Genomic DNA, 17,296 nt, shown 5'->3' with positions numbered 1-17,296 from the left:
ACATTCCCCACACCTGGGGGCCCCACTTAACTAGAAAACCTAGCCCCAACTATGCCTAGGTTATGCCTAACTTGTGACAAAGACTCTCTCTTTGGCCAAACTTTATTCAGGCTCCTCTGAGCCCTCTTCTTAAGTAGGACTCAATCTTGACTCCATCCTGTCTTTGACCTGCCCAACCCAATTTTGGCAAGAATCCTACTGAATAGGTTTATCGAGAGTCTCCCCATCCTTAATAACTAATCAAATTCCTCATCCTCCACTTTTTTTTTTTTTTAAACAGAGTCTCACTCTATCACCTAGGCTGGCATACAGTGGCACAATCTCAGCTCACTGCAACCTCCGCCTCCTGGGTTCAAGCTTTTCTTGTGTCTCAGTCTCCCGAGTAGCTGGGACTCCAGGCATATGCCACCACACCCGGCTAATTTTTGTATTTTTAGTAGAGGTGGGGTTTCACCACATTGGCCAGGCTGGTCTCAAATTCCTGACCTCAGGTGATCCGCCCACCTTGGCCTCCCAAAGTGCCGGGATTACAGGCGTAAGCCACCACACCTGGCTTCATTCTCCACTTTTGATGTGTAAGTCCTTGGCCTGCCTTTAGCATGAATCCTGTTAGGTCACTTTAGCAGGAATCCCCCTATGTTTGACGTCTCTCTTTAGTAATTTCCTGTCCTACGATGTCCTCTTCCGGCTCCTGGCTATAAATCCCCACTTGTCCTTGTTGTATTCAGAGTGGAGCTCAATTTCTACTCCCTATTGCAACAGAGTCTTGAATGAAGTCCTCCTGACCATTTTGACAAGTGTCAGAATAATTTTTCCTTTAACATTTGCCGTGCACTTTGGAAGACAACCGTGGGTAGCCCACTGCCCAACTGCCTTCTGGGTCATGCTGCCTCTTCTCCCTACTCCAGGAATCAGATCTTATTCCAGCCTCTTGGGCTTCTCTTCCACACTAGCCCCTAGCTGACATGTGTGGCAACACAGTTCTTATGGGGTCAAACCTAGACAGGATGGGGCAATTCTATTCCAACCAACTTCACCTAGTTCATTCAGTCAGTCAGATAAGCAAAACATCTGAATACATTTAAGTGGTTTCTCAACATAAATAACATATTTTCAAAGAGCTTTCGTATTCGTATTACAGACATAAACAAAATACATACACTCAAGACACAAAGTATCTGTCTTGTGCTATTTCAAATTAAAAAATCATCGCAGATACAGATCTTCGGTGTTCTAACGGTGCCATAAACACATTCGATGGCCTTTTTTTTGAACAAAGAATTGTGTGAGATTTCACCTCTTGGTTTCCAAGTATGTTTTTGTTTGTTGGTGGAGAGACTTTGCTGTAAAAGTTTCCTCACCTAGAGCTTTGGTGATTTTTCATGTTTTATTCATCTCTTTCATTCGGCTTCAAGTGAGGGAAGAACGTGATAAAATTCAAAATTTACTAAATTTCGTGTTAATGTCAGATATGGAACTTTCCTCTTGACTGTCTCCTTTCATTGGCGGTGTTACTGAAGCCTTTTGTTGGGAATGGTGCACCAACCATTCATTGGTTCTCATGGCTTTGCAGTGGAGGCAGTGCCTTTCACTCATTTGGTAACTTCCCAGATTCCTTTGCCTCTGAGCCATTTTTCTCCTCTTAATACTGTCTGGTGATGGGTGGTGTTCACTTTCACTCTCCTTCCATGAGGAGGCTTCTGAGTTAGATTCTTCACTGCCACTCTCCGTAGTATCACTGTCATGTTGGTTCTGGTTCACCTCATTGAACTGAGACTGGCGCCTGGCTCGTCTTTGTTCAAGATAGGCATTGACCAAAGCTGCTTCTGAGTTGGTTACAGGAGTAAGTTGGCTCTGCTTTGGTTTCTTCATTGTCTGTGAGGGATCCCAGGCACCGTCTTTGCTTTGCCACTTGTAGGAAGTCTCTTTGCTTGCTAACAACCAATGAAACATATCAAGTTAGTAACATTGTTGGTTACTATAAATTCCTATTACTTAAGAAGCCTGTGCACATATAGCTCACTCTTAGTAGCCATTTGTCAAGCCATTGCTTTTCTCCAGTCACCTGCAAGTGTTGGCAGCTGACTGCATTTTCCAGTACCATATCCCAACTCCTGCAGACCAGAGAGCTTAGATAGATGCTTGACATATCACTTTTGAAGTTTTGTGGATGCTAAACATAATATCAAAGGAAAAGATCTTTAAACTTTTCCAGGGAAGAACACTTTTTTTCCTTTGAAAATTGAACTCTTAAAGATTCAAGCACGTATATGAATGTGATTTGGGGAGCAGGAACTAAAAAGGATCTTTCCTTTATGTAGTGGTGTGCTGAAGTTGGCTTGTACCCGCTCAGAAGAGCTGATAAACTTTCAGTAATTTTGTGAGATAGTTAAACATAGCCATTATTAAAAACTAAATTATAACAACTTAAAATACATTCAATTAATAAAAATAGAGGTAATAAATACTCAAAACCTATCACTTCCTAATTATCTTACTACATTTGATTATGCTGTGTGCTCTTCTGGTTTTTTATGTCTGTTGTATTTGGATGTTGGAAACTCTATGCTGTGTTTTCTTTCTTTCTTTTTTTTTTTTTTGAGACAGAGTCTTGCTCTGTTGCCCAGGCTGAAGTGCAGTGGCACGATCTCGGCTCACTGCAACCTCTGTCTCCCAGGTTCAAGCGACCTCTGTCTCCCAGGTTCAAGTGATCCTCCTGCCTCAGCCCCCCTAGTTGCTGGGATTATAGGCACATGCCACCATGCCCGGCTAATTTTTTTGTATTTTTAGTAGAGACAGGGTTTTGCCATGTTGGCCAGGCTGGTCTCAAACTCCTGACCTCAGGAGATCCACCCACCTTGGCCTCCCAAAGTACTGAGATTACAGGTGTGAGCCACCGCGCCCGGCAGAAATTCTATTTTAAGGATACACTACTGCACATCTCCTCCCAACTCCATGTTCAATGACATGCTGTGGGTAGCTTAAAATCAGCTTTGGTAAAAGTATTTATACCATGAAAATCAGCAAACACTAAACATCAGGGCTTGATGTATGGTTTTGTTGATTATCTAGGCTTAAGAAAATGATGGAGAACATGTTACTAATGCACATTACATTCCAGTGTCATCCCTGTAGCCACTACATTGTGACTAGCCCTGCAAAATGAGGAAATATTCTTCCAGTATTTTAGAACTATTATCCATTCCAGCAAAGAAGTCACTCACGTCACTGACAACTAAGTTAAGTTCCAACATACATCTATCTTCTGCTTCGCTTTCATCTCACTCCTTAGCTTAGAGGAAAATGACATTCACGCTGAAACTATACTTGTTCATCAATTGCAGCCATGGTTGGCTAAGGTGCAAGGGTCTCGCAAAAATCAAGGAGAGCGTTTTGTGAGAATCAGTTGTCTATATGAAATTGGCCAAAAGGAGTATTGTATATTTTATTATTTATAAATGGTGTGATATATATTTACTTATTTAATTTTTATTTATTTAATTTTTTGAGTCAGGAACTCGCTCTGCTGCCCAGGCTGGAGTGCAGTGGCATGATCATGGCTCACTGGCAGCCTCGAACTCCTGGGCTCAAGTGATTCTGTTGCCTCAGCCTTCTAAGTAGCTGACACCACAGGTGCAAACAACCATGCCAGCTAATTTTCTTTCTTTTTTTTTTTTTGAGACGGAGTCTCGCTCTGTCGCCACCTGGCTGAGTGCAGTGGCTGAGATCTCGGGCTCACTGCAAGCTGCCGCCTCCTGCGGTTTACGCCATTCTCCGTGCTCAGCCATCCCTTTTTTAGCTAGCTGCGGACTACAGGCACCCGCCCCTCGGCCCGGCTAGTTGTTTTGCTATCTTTTTAGTAGGACGGGGTTTCACCATGTTAGCCAGGGATGGTACTCAATCTCCTGACCTGTGATCCACCCGTCTCGGCCTCCCAAAGTGCTGGGATTACAGGCTTGAGCCACCGTGCCTGGCCGATTAATTTTTTGTATTTTCAGTAGAGATGGGGTTTCACCATGTTAGCCAGGATGGTCTCGATCTCCTGACCTCGTAATCCGCCCGCCTCGGCCTCCCAAAGTCCTAGGATTACAGGCGTGAGCCACCGCACCTGGCCCTAATTTTCTTTTTTTAAGAGATAGGGTTTTGCTATGTTCTCTAGGCTGATCTTGAAGTCCTGGCCTCAAGCAGTTCTACTTCAGCCTCCGGGGGTGCTGAGATGACGTGCAACCTTTATATCAGTAAAATTTTTAGTAAGCATATGTACACACAGGAGTTTTGGAGAGCCATTTACCAGCACACCACTGCTTATAGGTTGTTGAAAAAGATGTCATAGACAGCTCATAATCCTGTAATAGCACTAACAATGAGGGTGTGGGAAGGGCAAGCAATGTGAAGTGAGAGTGCTAAGGAGTGAAAAAAGAACTTGAGCTCCACCTCCCAGTAATTCATAGCTTCTTGCTAAGCAGCTAAACTGTCCCTCTGCACTAGGGAGTCCAAAAGCAAAAACTCACCCAATCCCAATGGGCCTTCTCTAGTGTGCAAAGTCTGACAATGCTCTAAGCTGTTCATCTCTGTTGTTTGCTTTCCACACTCAGCACAAATTTCTTTCTTCATCTTTCTTTTTTTTTTTTTTTTTGATACTGGGTCTCACTATGTTGCTCAAGCTGTGGTCTTGAACTGCTTAGCTCAAACAGTCCTCCTGCCTCAGCCTCCTGAGTAGCTGGGACTACAGGCGTGCAACACCACACGTATTCTTCCCCTCATAGCCCAATACCAAATAGGCACTGGTTCTCACCTTTCTTTACTGAAGTACTTGTCCCACTGCCTTCATCCTTTTTATCCTCAGACATCTGTTTCAGAAACATAGGTTAGTAAGAGTGATCTCAGTTGTTTTATGATAATATGTACTTGTTATAAAACACTATTGCCAAGGCCCATTGACAATGTCTGATTTTTATTTTATTTTATTTTATTTTATTTTATTTTATTTTATTTGTTTATTTTTGGAGAGTCTCACTCTGTTGCCCAGGCTGGAGTGCAGTGGCATGATCTCAGCTCACTACAACCTCTATATTCCAGGTTCAAGTGATTCTCCTGCCTCGGCCTCCCAAGTAGCTGGGATTACAGGTGCCCACTACCATGTCCGGCTAATTTTTGCATTTTTAGTAGAGACAGGGTTTCACCATGTTGGCCAGGCTCGTCTCGAATTCCTGACCTCAAGTGATCTGCCTGCCTTGGCCTCCCAAAGTGCTGGGATTACAGGCGTGAGCCACCAGGCCTGGCCTGACAATGTCTACTTTTAAACATTCAGTTTAAACAAGTACTTACTGAGTTAAATAATAAGCTAATTCAGTATGTATCGAGTTCCTGTTATAGTGATCCTACCTCCACTTCCCATTAAGACTATGCTTCGATAGCAGAATGTACCAAAATGTTTTGAAACAAACAAAATGGAACAGACTTGAGAGAAAATAACACTGATAAGGAGCTATGGCTTATAAAGCTTTCCTGTACCCATTCACATTACAGAGAAATAGTGTTTAAAAAATTTTGATAGTACTCAGATTAGTTTAGTTTTTTGTTGTTGTTTTTTTGAGACAGAGTCTTGCTCTGTACGCCCAGGCTGGAGTGCAATGGCGCAATCTCGGCTCACTGAAATCTCTGCCTCCCAGGTTCAAGAGATTCTCCTGCCTCAGCCGGGATTACAGGCATGCACCACCACGCCCGGCTAATTTTGTATTTTTAGTAGAGATGGGGTTTCTCCATGTTGATAAGGCTGGTCTTAAACTCCTGATCTCAGGTGATCCGCCTGCCTCGGCCTCCCAAAGTGCTGGAATTATAGACATGAGCCACCGTGCCCGGCCCAGATTAGTTTAGTTTTTAAAGGATGTTTGATCAGGGTACATTATTGATAGTTCTTTAAGATAGAAGACATCTACCATACACAAAGATCTGTACCTGAATTCATGAACTTAATATCTCCTTAATCCCTCCGAAAGTTTCCTCCAAAATGTAATCATAATATATTATTTGTGAATATGGCAACCAGAAGAAATGGATTTCTTTGAATAGTTCCAATTTCAAATATTCTGCCCCCCAATACTCCATAAATATATTTGTCCCATTTTTCAGATTAGTGTCCCATTTTCTGATGCTGAAAGTGATTTTGCCAAAAGACACAGATATAAACCAACCCTTTCAGAAAATAACAAAAACTAGAAATTTTCATTAACGCCTTTGACATATAATTCTCTCTCCGGGAATCTATCAGCAAGAAATAACCCTCAGAAGAAAGCTTTGTGCACAGAAACATTCATCACAGTATAATTACGGTAATATAAAATTCAAAAGTAGACAATGGTTTAAGTAAATTATGGTACAATTATATAATAAACAGTTGTAAAATTATAATAAAGGTATGTCATAATATGAGGAAATAAGTGTGCTACCATACTGGGTATGGTATTACATCAAGATGCAAATTTGTATATACAGCATGAGCACAAATTAGCTTAAAATATGAAAAAAAAAGACTTTAAGGAGCATAAAAATGATAGCTATGGTTGGCTTTAAGTGTTGAAATGGACTTTTTCTCTCCCAATTTGTTCAAATTGTCTACAATTAGGAAAAAAATGAATTTATGTGGAAGTCCAGTTTCTTTGGAATGAAAAGTGCCATAGTTGGGTATTTGTAACTGCAATCTAAGATCCTCGGCTCATTCTTTTCTTAATATCTGATCTCTGCAATGGTAGGCAAGCATCTTTAATGAGGTGCCTTTTTGTTTTCTGGGTTACAGCAATCATTCTCCAAAAATCTTGAAAGTGGAGTTCTCTTTTAAGATACCACTTTCTGGCCAGGCATGGTGGCTCACGCCTGTACTCCCAGCACTTTGGGAGGCCGAGGCGGGCGGATCACAAGGTCAGGAAATCGAGACCATCTTGGCTAACACAGTGAAACTCTGTCTCTACTAAAAATACAAAAACAATTAGCCAGGCGTGGTGGTGGGCGCCTGTAGTCCCAGCTACCTGAGAGGCTAAGGCAGGAGAATGGCGTGAACCTGAGAGGTGGAGCTTGCAGTGAGCCAAGAGCGCGCCACAGAACTCCAGCCTGGGTGACAGAGCGAGACTCCGTCTTAAAAAAAAAAAAAAGAAAGATACCACTTTCTAAAAAATGCTTTTGGAAGGGGCTTAAATATTTTAAATTTAATATGTATCACTTAGATTAGCTTATAGAAAAGGAAAAAACCCAAAAGAATTGGAAGTTTATAAACCTAAAAGTTGACAGTAGTTGGTTATTTCTACATAATCTGGAGTGATTTTTATTTTGTTTTGTCTTCTGCCCTATAATTTCCACATTTTCTATATAATGTGTACTTTTGTAATAGACGGGAGAAGGTGTTTAAAAACACTTATTAGGTTTATATCATTTCCACAGAAAGCTCTCACATTTGATGTCAAATCAAAGCATAACCACAAAATCAAAAGAAAGATTTTGCATTAAACTAGGTGGGATCATATGAACTGCGGTTATGAAAAGCATTTTATTAACTGTCTTTGTGTGTGACTCAGTGAGTGAAAACAGCAGGAGTGCCTGCCCTGAGGGGCAGAGTAGAAAATGTGGGCCGTGGCTCTCTTTCTGCCACTAACAACTCTGATTTTTCCAAGCCACTTAACACCTCTTAAGCTCAGTTTTCACATAAACAAAATAAGGAGTATGGATTGCTATTGTCCAGAAAAATACCACACTAACAATATGAATAAACATTAAAATAAAAATATAAACTAAATATAGTATTTATAGTCTGAAAGCAAAAGGGTGAATGCTGCTTTAAAAAGTGGCAAATTCAGAGGAAATCAGTGTGCTTCGTGTTGGAGGATAATTACCACATTTCCATCGCGCTTTTACCATTACCTCAAAGTTTGTAAATAAAGTCTCAAAGTTTAGCAGAGAAAACGAAGAAGTTCAAAGTGAAGGAAAAATTCCATCCTCCTTTACTAGCTCTCATATCGTTCTCAGATTTCAAATCTGGGAGCCTTCAGAAGAAGCAGCCCAGCAGATTGTAGCCGTCACAAGGGTACAAAGTGAAAGATGAAACCTCAAACATAATTAAGGTTTTAATCAGGACTGAGATCTAAGTGGACATTTCAGACTATGCTTTGATGCAAACAAATAATTTGACAGGAAATCTGGGTATGTTCCTCTTCTGTCACTAACACTTTTGTGACATTGGACAAGTCACTTAATTTCCTTGGGCCTTATCAATAAAAAATGGGTGGGGGAGGGTTAATGATAACTTACTTGCCTACAAACAGGAGGCTGGACCACGTGCTCTCTTGAGGTCCTGGAAGCTCAAGGCTGCATGACTCCCGAGAGCTGATGCAAGCAAGGGAGCAGAAAAATAGCTTAGACTGGGCCGGGCGCAGTGGCTCACACCTGTAATCCCAGCACTTTGGGAGGCCGAGGCGGGTGGATCATGAGGTCAGGAGTTTGAGACCAGCCTGGCCAACATGGTGAAACTCTGTCTCTACTAAAAATACAAAAATTAGCTGGGCGTGGAGGCGCACGCCTGTAATCTCAGATACTCAGGAGGCTGAGGCAGGAGAACCGCCTGAACCCAGGAGGCACAGGTTGCAGTGAGCTGAGATCATGCCATGCACTCCAGCCTGGGCGACAGGGCGAGACTCCGTCTCAAAAAGAAAAAAAAAAAAAATAGCTTAGACCTCTTAATTCATGATGAAATTGCCACTGATCAATTTCAATTTTTTTGTTAATTTTCTAAAGTAGCTTTGCTTGCCAGGCCAGACAAATTCAATATACTTAGCTAGGGAGTCTAAGACACATATAAGTTATCACTATTCTAAATCTCCTTTTGGCAAAGTATTTACCTTAAGAAGCATTTAGACTTTAGATGAAAGCTCTTCTTCACCAGGAGGTGGTGGTTATCAAAAAGTCTTTGATTATTAGAATGGAATCCAGCTGGCATGGACATAACAAACCTTCTCCACCCCATCCAGAGCTCATAGAGCACTAAGTCTTACTGACCACTGCCAGCACAGGGCTCTGGCTATAATGTTACTTGATGGTGGTTTTCTTAATCATCAGCCTGGAATTAATGACCAGCAAGGATATCATGTCAGCAAATTATAAGAGCTTGGTTACCGCTGGGCGTGGTGGCTCATGCCTGTAATCCCAGCACTTTGGGAGGCCAAAGCGGGTAGATCACTTGAGGTCAGGAGTTTGAGACCAGCCTGGCCAACATGGTGAAACCCCATCTGTACTAAAAATACAAAAATAAGCAGGGCGTGTTGGCTTGCGCCTGTGGTCCCAGATACTAGGGAGGCTGAGGCAGGAGAATCACTTGAATCCGGGAGGCGGAGGTTGTAGTGAGCCAAGATTGCACCACTTCACTCCAGCCTGGGTGATAGAGCGAGACTCCATCTCAAGAAAAAAAAAAAAGAGCTTGGTTACTCATAATATGTTGGAAGCATCACATTCCTGATAAAGTAGGATATCTCATTCTTAAGACGATGGCATTTTAGTGGTGACTTTAGTTCTGTTTAGTCTAGCTCTGCATCTTATTCTGTGCAGAAAGTGTATTGCCTCATTTTAAAAACCCCAAAATCCTACAGCATGTATCCTATCAATATGACAACTTTTGTATCTTTGATTAGAATCACATGGCTAGAAAAGGGATTTGGAAGTCATTAACCAGCAGGGAGGTTTATGCCAGCATTACATAGCATATGGATAAACTGTAAACAATCTGAATATTTCAAACTTGCAGAATTTTTTGGTGCAAACAAAAGACAGAAAATTATGCAGTCATTAAAAGTGCTGCTGAGTGAATATAATTTAGAGAAGTATTTCCGATATATTATTAAGCTTAAAAAGCAGGATATGAAAATATATGCAATATAATGCCAACCATGTAAGATCAAAGACAAAGAAATGGAGAGATATATATTGGGATAGAGAGAGGAAAAAAAACAAACTGGAAGAACATACTCCAAAATGTTAACAGTGGTTTTCTCTGGGAAAGAGGATAACTGTAGCTTTATATTTTCCTCTTCATCCTTTTCCATATTCCCAGATTCTGCAGAATAAGATTGCATTTTTTTAAAACCAAACAACTTTTAAAAGTAGTTTCATCAAAGTATAGTAAATGTATTTTATGGAAATTTTCCTAGTGTACAGTAAACATATTATTTAAAATGAAAAAAAAGATATCCTACCCAGACAGAAGCCCTAGAGAAGAATATCAGGACAAATACAATGACAAAATACCAAAGCAGGAAGTTCCCTATGGTCCCACAAGAGTCATCCTTCCGGCATTCATAATCTTGATTTGGAATGGCACAATTTAAAGGTATGGGGGGAGGATCTACCTCCCAAAATAAGGAAAAAAGGTCTCCCATGATGACTCCTTGCTCAAAAAATAAACCACGCTCAAAGGGATAAAGATGACTGGGAACTACTTCACTCCCTCTATGATGTATGACAATTTCCTTGGCAACTTATTATGACATATAATAAGCAACTGTTCTAGGAACTGACAAATGCTTCCTGGATTTCTAAGTTTGTGGAAGGCTTATTCAAATTACTTCTGTGAATGTTTACGGTATTTTCCCCCATACCTCAATATGGTGCATTCTGCCTTAATTTTTTTCCCTAAAACTTGTATATACTATATTTTCCTATCTTTACATCTAAGTGTTTATTGTATCCACTCATTTTAATTCAGACTCTTTTATATGTATCATGCCATTGCAAATTATCATAGACAGTTCTAATGTATTACTGATTGAACTGTGTTCCCTAAAATTCATACGTTGAAGCCCTCACCTCCAGTGTGACTCTATTTGGAGACCAGGCCTTTAAGGAGGTAATTAAAGTTAAATGAGGCCATAAGGGTAGGGCCCTAATTCAATACAACTGGTATCCTTATAAAAAGACAGCAAGGATTCGCGAGCACAGAAATCAAGGTCACAATACAAGGTGGCCGTCTGCAAGGAGACCTGCCTCAGGAGAAACCAACCCTGCTGACAATTTGATCTTAGACTTCCAGCCTCCAAAATTATGAAAAAAAAATAATTTCTGTTGTTTAAGCCACCTGTCTATGATATTTCGTTATGGCAGCCCTAATACATAATGCTCACTGTCATTTGGTCAGTAGTGTTCTTTTTTAAGCCTTGAATAAATGCACAAGTTTATAGATTACATGAAGAGGGAAAAACACAGATGTGCCCGTTATGAACTACTATGAACTATGTCACATGCATACAATTTCTTCTTAGGAAAGTCACATACGGAGTGGGTGGGAACCCGGTATTCTAATTATTGTTATTACTATTTTTTTTTTTTTAACAGAGTCTCACTCTGTCGGCCAGACTGGAATGCAGTGGCACCATCTCGGCTCACCACAACCTCGGCTTCCCAGGCTCAAGTAATTCTCCTGCCTCAGCCTCCAGAGTAGTTGGGATTACAGGCATGTGCCACCATGCCCGACTAATTTTTTGTATTTTTAGTAGAGGCGGGGATTCAGCGTGTTAGCCAGGATGGTCTCCATCTCCTGACCTCGTGATCCGCCCGCCTCGGCCTCCCAAAGTGTTTGGATTACAGGCGTGAGCCACCGCGTCCGGTTGGTATTTTAATTTTGACTGTACCTTGAGCCCTTTCACTTTGAACAATTTTCAGGTTAGTTCATCTCTAAATCTAAAACTAGAGCAAAACAACATTGCTGCTAAAGCAATCTAAAAATGATAAAACTTAAATAAAAAAGTTAGCTCTTTAAGAGCACAGGGTACCTGCCGATTTTCATTAATATACAATACCACGCGGTATTAACCTTAGGATCATTTTAGGAAAAACTTTGGCCATTGGGCATACGTGATGTAATAATCCAGTAGCTTATTGTGACATGGCTTAATGTTTTTATTAGAGGCACACTTCAGAACAAATCCCCAGGCCCTGGGCTTCTGGCTGTTGACTCTCTAACGCGTCATCTCCTCCAGGAGGCTCGCTAGAGCTGGGGCTGGGCTGTACGTGCCTCCTTGGGGCCCACTGCACCCACCTCACCTGCCTTCGAAATGCATCTTTGGGCCTCTGCTGGGGTTGAGCTCCTCTGGGTAGTAACCAGGGGGCTCTTATTTTCTATATCCCTGCACCTCGCTCAGCGGCACACTTGTGCTAAATGAAACAAAGCCCAACCTTTTCCTCAGGATGAGAAGCTCTTCCAAAAAATACATAGGAAAACGTGTTGTTATTATTTTTAATCTCAAAACCACCAGCAACTTCAATAAAACAAATTTTGGGTGTGCTTGTTACTGCTGCACCCTATGAAACAGATTATTTAAGAATTCAGAAGGCCGGGCGTGGTGGCTCAAGCCTGTAATCCCAGCACTTGGGGAGGCCGAGACGGGCGGATCACGAGGTCAGGAGATCGAGACCATCCTGGCTAACACGGTGAAACCCCATCTCTACTAAAAAATACAAAAAACTAGCCGGGCGAGGTGGCGGGCGCCTGCAGTGCCAGCTACTCGGAGGCTGAGGCAGGAGAATGGCATAAACCCGGGAAGCGGAGCTTGCAGTGAGCTGAGAACCGGCCACTGCACTCCAGCCCGGGCGACAGAGCGAGACTCCGTCTCAAAAAAAAAAAAAAAAAGAATTCAGGCCGGCACGGTGGCTCATGCCTGTAATCCCAAAAGGCAGTGGGAGGCCGGCAGGCGTCTGGGAGGCTGAGGCGGGAGGATCCCTTGAGGTTAGGAGATAAGAGACCAGACTGGCCAACGTGGCGAAAACCCGTCTCTACCAAAAAAAAAAAAAAAAAAAGAATTTACATGGGGTCAGAACTCTTGACACAGATGTTTTAGCACAGGGGAAAGAAAGAAATACTTTGTCACTGATGGTGACACTTTATCACGCCACTCTATCCTACGGTGAGCCACCCTACTTAATCAGTTTACACATGTGAGTCCATAAATGCCCTACGGAAGCTAAAATTATATTAATATATACAAAATTCAGCTCGTTATAATTATTTTTACTGCGGGTTCTCTGAATTTTGCCGCTTAGCTTTCTCCCGCAGCTGAGTGGGAGCCACAAAACCAAGACCTGTTTCCCTGGTAACGCTGCTAGAGCCAGGGCCTGCGACCCCTCCCTTTCTCGCGAGAAGAGACTGCCCAGTTCTTCCGGTAACTTTAGAGCGGCCTGCCGGTCACCTCCCCCTTGCCCTTGGCTTCGCGCATGCCCAGAGAGAGTGGCGGGAGTCCGTTTTCCGGCCAGAGGACATGGTGCGTTTTCGGGGTCATGTTTTTGCTTCCTGTTTTGGAATCCACGCGGGTTGTGGGAGTTCCGCGCCTCCTGATCTGTTCGGGGTTTAGCCAAGGGGGGATGTGACTAGGCGTCCCGCCTCTCTAGGGGAAGGGAAGAAAGAAGCAATAGGGTTGCTGAAGTTCGTGCCGAGGAGCCGGGGAGGGAAATTCTGGACTGGGAAATTGGGACGCGGGGGCTGAGTGGCGCGAAGGCTATTGCTCTATCCCCTATGGGATACAACTCCTTGTCGCTGGAACAAATTTTGCACTGTCTGTAAGAGTTGAGCCTAGCTGAAGAAAGGAATTATAAATCCCAAATGTGGACCAAAACAATGCACGTTTTCCCCTCTCACCCTCTCACTCCCCTCACTACCCCATCATGAGTACGTGCCCTTCTAAAACTTAAATCCTTATCCTTTATCCACACACAAAAGGGAGAGCCCTGGAGTACAGCCGTCCAAATGCAGAGTTGTTTAGATAGTAATGGCGTCTGCATGAGGATGTAGAAGAGTCCTTATGACTTACAGGAAATATGGAATATAGCCTCCCAAAACTTGATATTTTGAGTTTCTGAAATTAGCCTTCTGCCTAGTCCTTGTAACATACCCCAAAAACAAAATACAAAGTATTTCCAGACATAATCATCAATCCTTAAATTGCAAAATAAAGACATTTTTATGTATTGGAAGTATTAAATTGTTCTTAAATAACCAGCCACGGCTGGGCGCGGTGGCTCACGCCTGCAATCCCAACACTTTGGGAGGCTGAGGCGGATGGATCTCAAGGTCAGGAGTTCGAGACCAGCCTGGCCAAGATATTGAACCCCCATCTCTACTAAAAATACAAAAATCAGCCGGGCACGATGGCGGGCGCCTGTAATCCAAGCTACTGGGGAGTCTGAGGCAGGAGAATTGCTTGAACCCCGGGAGGTGGAGGTTGCAGTGAGCCGAGATCGCACCACTGCACTCTAGCCTGGGAGACAGCAAGACTCAAATAGCCAGCCACTTCTCTGTTGATTATACTGTGATGCCAATGAAGTTATGTATAATTTTGGGTTCCCTTTTTATATACTGATACTAAAATGGAAAAGTTTTGGTCAAACATTTTAAAGATGAGAGAAGGTATATGTAGTTTCAGTTACCTTTGTAAGGGATGCAAAATTTGGTTTTTAAATAGAGCAATAGTTTCTTTTGGTTAATTCCTGTGCTTTTGTTTTTTTCATAGATGCAGGGGAGGCACACCCTAGTGCTTCCCTTATTGACAGAACCATCAAGATGAGAAAAGAAACAGAGGCTAGAAAAGTGGTCTTAGCCTGGGGACTTCTAAATGTATCTATGGCTGGAATGATATATACTGAAATGTAAGTGAAGCAGCCCAAAAAAAAGTGAAAATTTAAGAAGCTGGTGACTGGTTCCACAGGTTTTGTGTTTGTTTTGATTTTGGTGTTTTTAAGTTCATTGGAAAGCCTTTCTAATTTTTTTTCAGGACTGGAAAATTGATTAGTTCATATTACAATGTGACATACTGGCCCCTCTGGTATATTGGTAAGTAATTAATTTTCACTGTAACTTACATTTACCAATGAAAAACTGCTTTCAGATTTAATTCAGCTTAGTATACTTATTCAACAAGTATTTGACTGCCTGCTGGGTTGTAAAAACTGGAAATACAGCAGAAAGAGAGCAAGGTAAAACCCTGGTATTATGAAAGGAACATTCTCTTAGACAATCAAATTAATAAACAACACTTCAGGTAATTATGAGTTCTGTGAAGAAAAATAGGTTCAGGCCGGGCGCGGTGGCTCGAGCCTGTAATCCCAGCACTTTGGGAGGCCGAGACGGGCGGATCACGAGGTCAGGAGATCGAGACCATCCTGGCTAACACGGTGAAACCCCGTCTCTACTAAAAAATACAAAAAACTAGCCGGGCGACGAGGCGGGCGCCTGTAGTCCCAGCTACTGGGGAGGCTGAGACAGGAGAATGGCGTGAACCCGGGAGGCGGAGCTTGCAGTGAGCTGAGATCCCGCCACTGCACTCCAGCCCCGGTGACAGAGCGAGACTCCGTCTCAAAAAAAAAAAAAAAAAAAAAAGGTTCAGAGGTTAGTGAGATTTGTTTTTGTTACTCTCCTGAAATGCCCTTTCTGCGCCTCTACCTTTTTACCTTTCAGGACCAGCCCAGATTTCTGCTCCATTGATGCCTTCCTCACTTGTCACATTCTTTCCTCTCTTCTTGTCTGCTCTCCCATAGTCCTTGGGTATAAAGAGTCTTTATGGATGTTAAAATAAATTTCATAGTCTATACACTTTAATCTAAAGTCTTTCACAGGGAGATAGTGTGCCATGTTGGGAGAGCAAGGGATTTGCGATCGGCAGACCTCAGTTAGAATCATGGCTTCACTAACTCTATACTCTTGTAAGAGTCACTTGGCTTCTGAATGAGTGTTGGTTTATATTTAAAATGAAGGTGAAAATATTTACTGTACAGGGTTGCTAGGATTAGTGCTATTTTGAAACTCACTAGTAAATGACCTACACTTATTTATTTATTTATTTATTTATTGAGAAGGAGTCTCGCTCCATCACCCAGGCTGGAATACAGTGGCAGGATCTCAGCTCACTGCAACCTCCACCTCCCAGGTTCAAGCAATTCTTCTGCCTCAACCTCCCAACTAGCTGAGACCACAGGTGTGCGCCACCACACCTGGCTAGTTTTTATATTTTTAGTAGAGATGAAGTTTCACTGTGTTGGCCAGGCTGATCCTGACCTCAGGTGATCCACTTGCCTCAGGCTCCCAAAGTGCTGAGATTATGGACATGAGCCACCATGCCCAGCTGCCCTACAGATAATAGACATTCGTTAAGTTATAGTTTTTATGAGGAATAAGAAGGTAATTTTAGTTAGTTTGCTAAGTATAGAAGGTTTTTGTGTTCTCAGTAAATGCCCTCCTCACCCCCCTTTTATTAAAAAAAAAATTGTTCTCTTCCAGAGCTTGCTCTTGCATCTCTCTTCAGCCTTAATGCCTTATTTGATTTTTGGAGATATTTCAAATATACTGTGGCACCAACAAGTCTGGTTGTTAGTCCTGGACAGCAAACGCTTTTAGGGTTGAAAACAGCTGGTGAGTGTTTTACATCTCTTGCAAAGGTGGGGAAAAGGTTGACAATAAATCTTTCTCAATTTAATTTTCCCATTTCATAGACTCAGAGCTGGAGGGGACATCAGCTCTCTTAAGCAGGATACAATAAATTGTCTTATGACCAATGATTGTCATTCCTTCTTGTATACAGTCAACTATTTCATGTAAGTTTGTTCCATTGTTCAGGTGCAATTAAAATTAAATGACTGACTTGCTGAGTTGAAACCAGTTTCTAATTTTGCACTCTGAAAATGGTAAACACCTAATTTGTGTCCTTTGGTAATAATACATTCTGTGATTTAACAACCAAGTAACTCTGTTAACTTTTTTCCCTGAAGAAAAAGACTTAGTTGCTTAAATATATTTTCATATAATTTTATTTGTATGTACATACACATATGTTGCTTTTTTTTTTTCCTTCTAGTTGTACAGACTACTCCTCCACATGATCTGGCAGCAACCCAAATCCCTCCTGCTCCACCTTCCCCTTCAATTCAGGGTCAGAGTGTGTTGAGTTATAGCCCATCTCGTTCACCCAGTACCAGTCCCAAGTTCACCACCAGCTGTATGACTGGTTACAGTCCTCAGCTGCAAGGTCTGTCCTCAGGTGGCAGTGGTTCTTATAGCCCTGGAGTGACCTACTCGCCTGTCAGTGGTTATAATAAGGTAATGACTCTCTTCTCTTGTCTAGTCACATTATTTTAGAATTGGGAGGTATACTAAAAATCACCTAATGAGTCAAAACTTATTTTATCAATGAGCAAACTGAGACTTGACTTGCCCAGAACACCCATTTAAAAACCAAGAATATCTAGTTTAAAAAAAAAACACAATATCTCAAACACAGTA

At 42.0% G+C, this 17,296-nt stretch overlaps 2 protein-coding genes across 2 annotated transcripts in view; one reads left to right on the top strand and one right to left on the bottom strand.

Annotated features, from left to right (window-relative positions):
- Positions 1 to 1,086: 1,086 nt before the first annotated feature.
- On the bottom strand, positions 1,087 to 10,464 carry SSMEM1 (serine rich single-pass membrane protein 1). The gene is made up of 3 exons (XM_017875057.1): positions 10,233 to 10,464; positions 4,796 to 4,850; positions 1,087 to 1,934 (listed from the first exon to the last, which is right to left on the bottom strand). Exons 1-3 carry the CDS (start codon positions 10,413 to 10,415, stop codon positions 1,438 to 1,440), a joined length of 735 nt encoding a protein of 244 aa, XP_017730546.1. The 5' UTR covers positions 10,416 to 10,464; the 3' UTR covers positions 1,087 to 1,437.
- A 2,596-nt stretch (positions 10,465 to 13,060) lies between these two features.
- Positions 13,061 to 17,296, top strand: part of TMEM209 (transmembrane protein 209) — a gene marked incomplete at its 5' end in the record, with an annotated part of 46,482 nt that continues 42,246 nt past the window's right edge. The window contains 5 exons of the mRNA XM_017875099.1: positions 13,061 to 13,289; positions 14,535 to 14,670; positions 14,796 to 14,854; positions 16,298 to 16,429; positions 16,872 to 17,113. Of these exons, the coding sequence (XP_017730588.1) occupies positions 13,061 to 13,289; positions 14,535 to 14,670; positions 14,796 to 14,854; positions 16,298 to 16,429; positions 16,872 to 17,113 (798 nt within the window). The remainder of the gene's footprint in view (positions 13,290 to 14,534; positions 14,671 to 14,795; positions 14,855 to 16,297; positions 16,430 to 16,871; positions 17,114 to 17,296) is intronic.

This window comes from Rhinopithecus bieti, unplaced genomic scaffold (assembly GCF_001698545.2).
Source record: "Rhinopithecus bieti isolate Rb0 unplaced genomic scaffold, ASM169854v2 scaffold_8783, whole genome shotgun sequence".
NCBI classification, from domain to species: domain Eukaryota; kingdom Metazoa; phylum Chordata; class Mammalia; order Primates; family Cercopithecidae; genus Rhinopithecus; species Rhinopithecus bieti.
This window is presented reverse-complemented; position numbering and strand designations above follow the sequence as displayed.

Excerpts from the sequence above, each read along its gene's own strand:
- SSMEM1 (XM_017875057.1), bottom strand. The coding sequence starts at position 10,415 with ATGGGAGACCTTTTTTCCTTATTTTGGGAGGTAGATCCTCCCCCCATA. Across the intron at positions 4,851-10,232 it reads TCTCTAGGGCTTCTGTCTGG|ATGTCTGAGGATAAAAAGGA; the intron begins GTAGGATATCTT and ends TTTCTGAAACAG. Across the intron at positions 1,935-4,795 it reads AAGTACTTCAGTAAAGAAAG|CAAGCAAAGAGACTTCCTAC; the intron begins GTGAGAACCAGT and ends ATTGGTTGTTAG.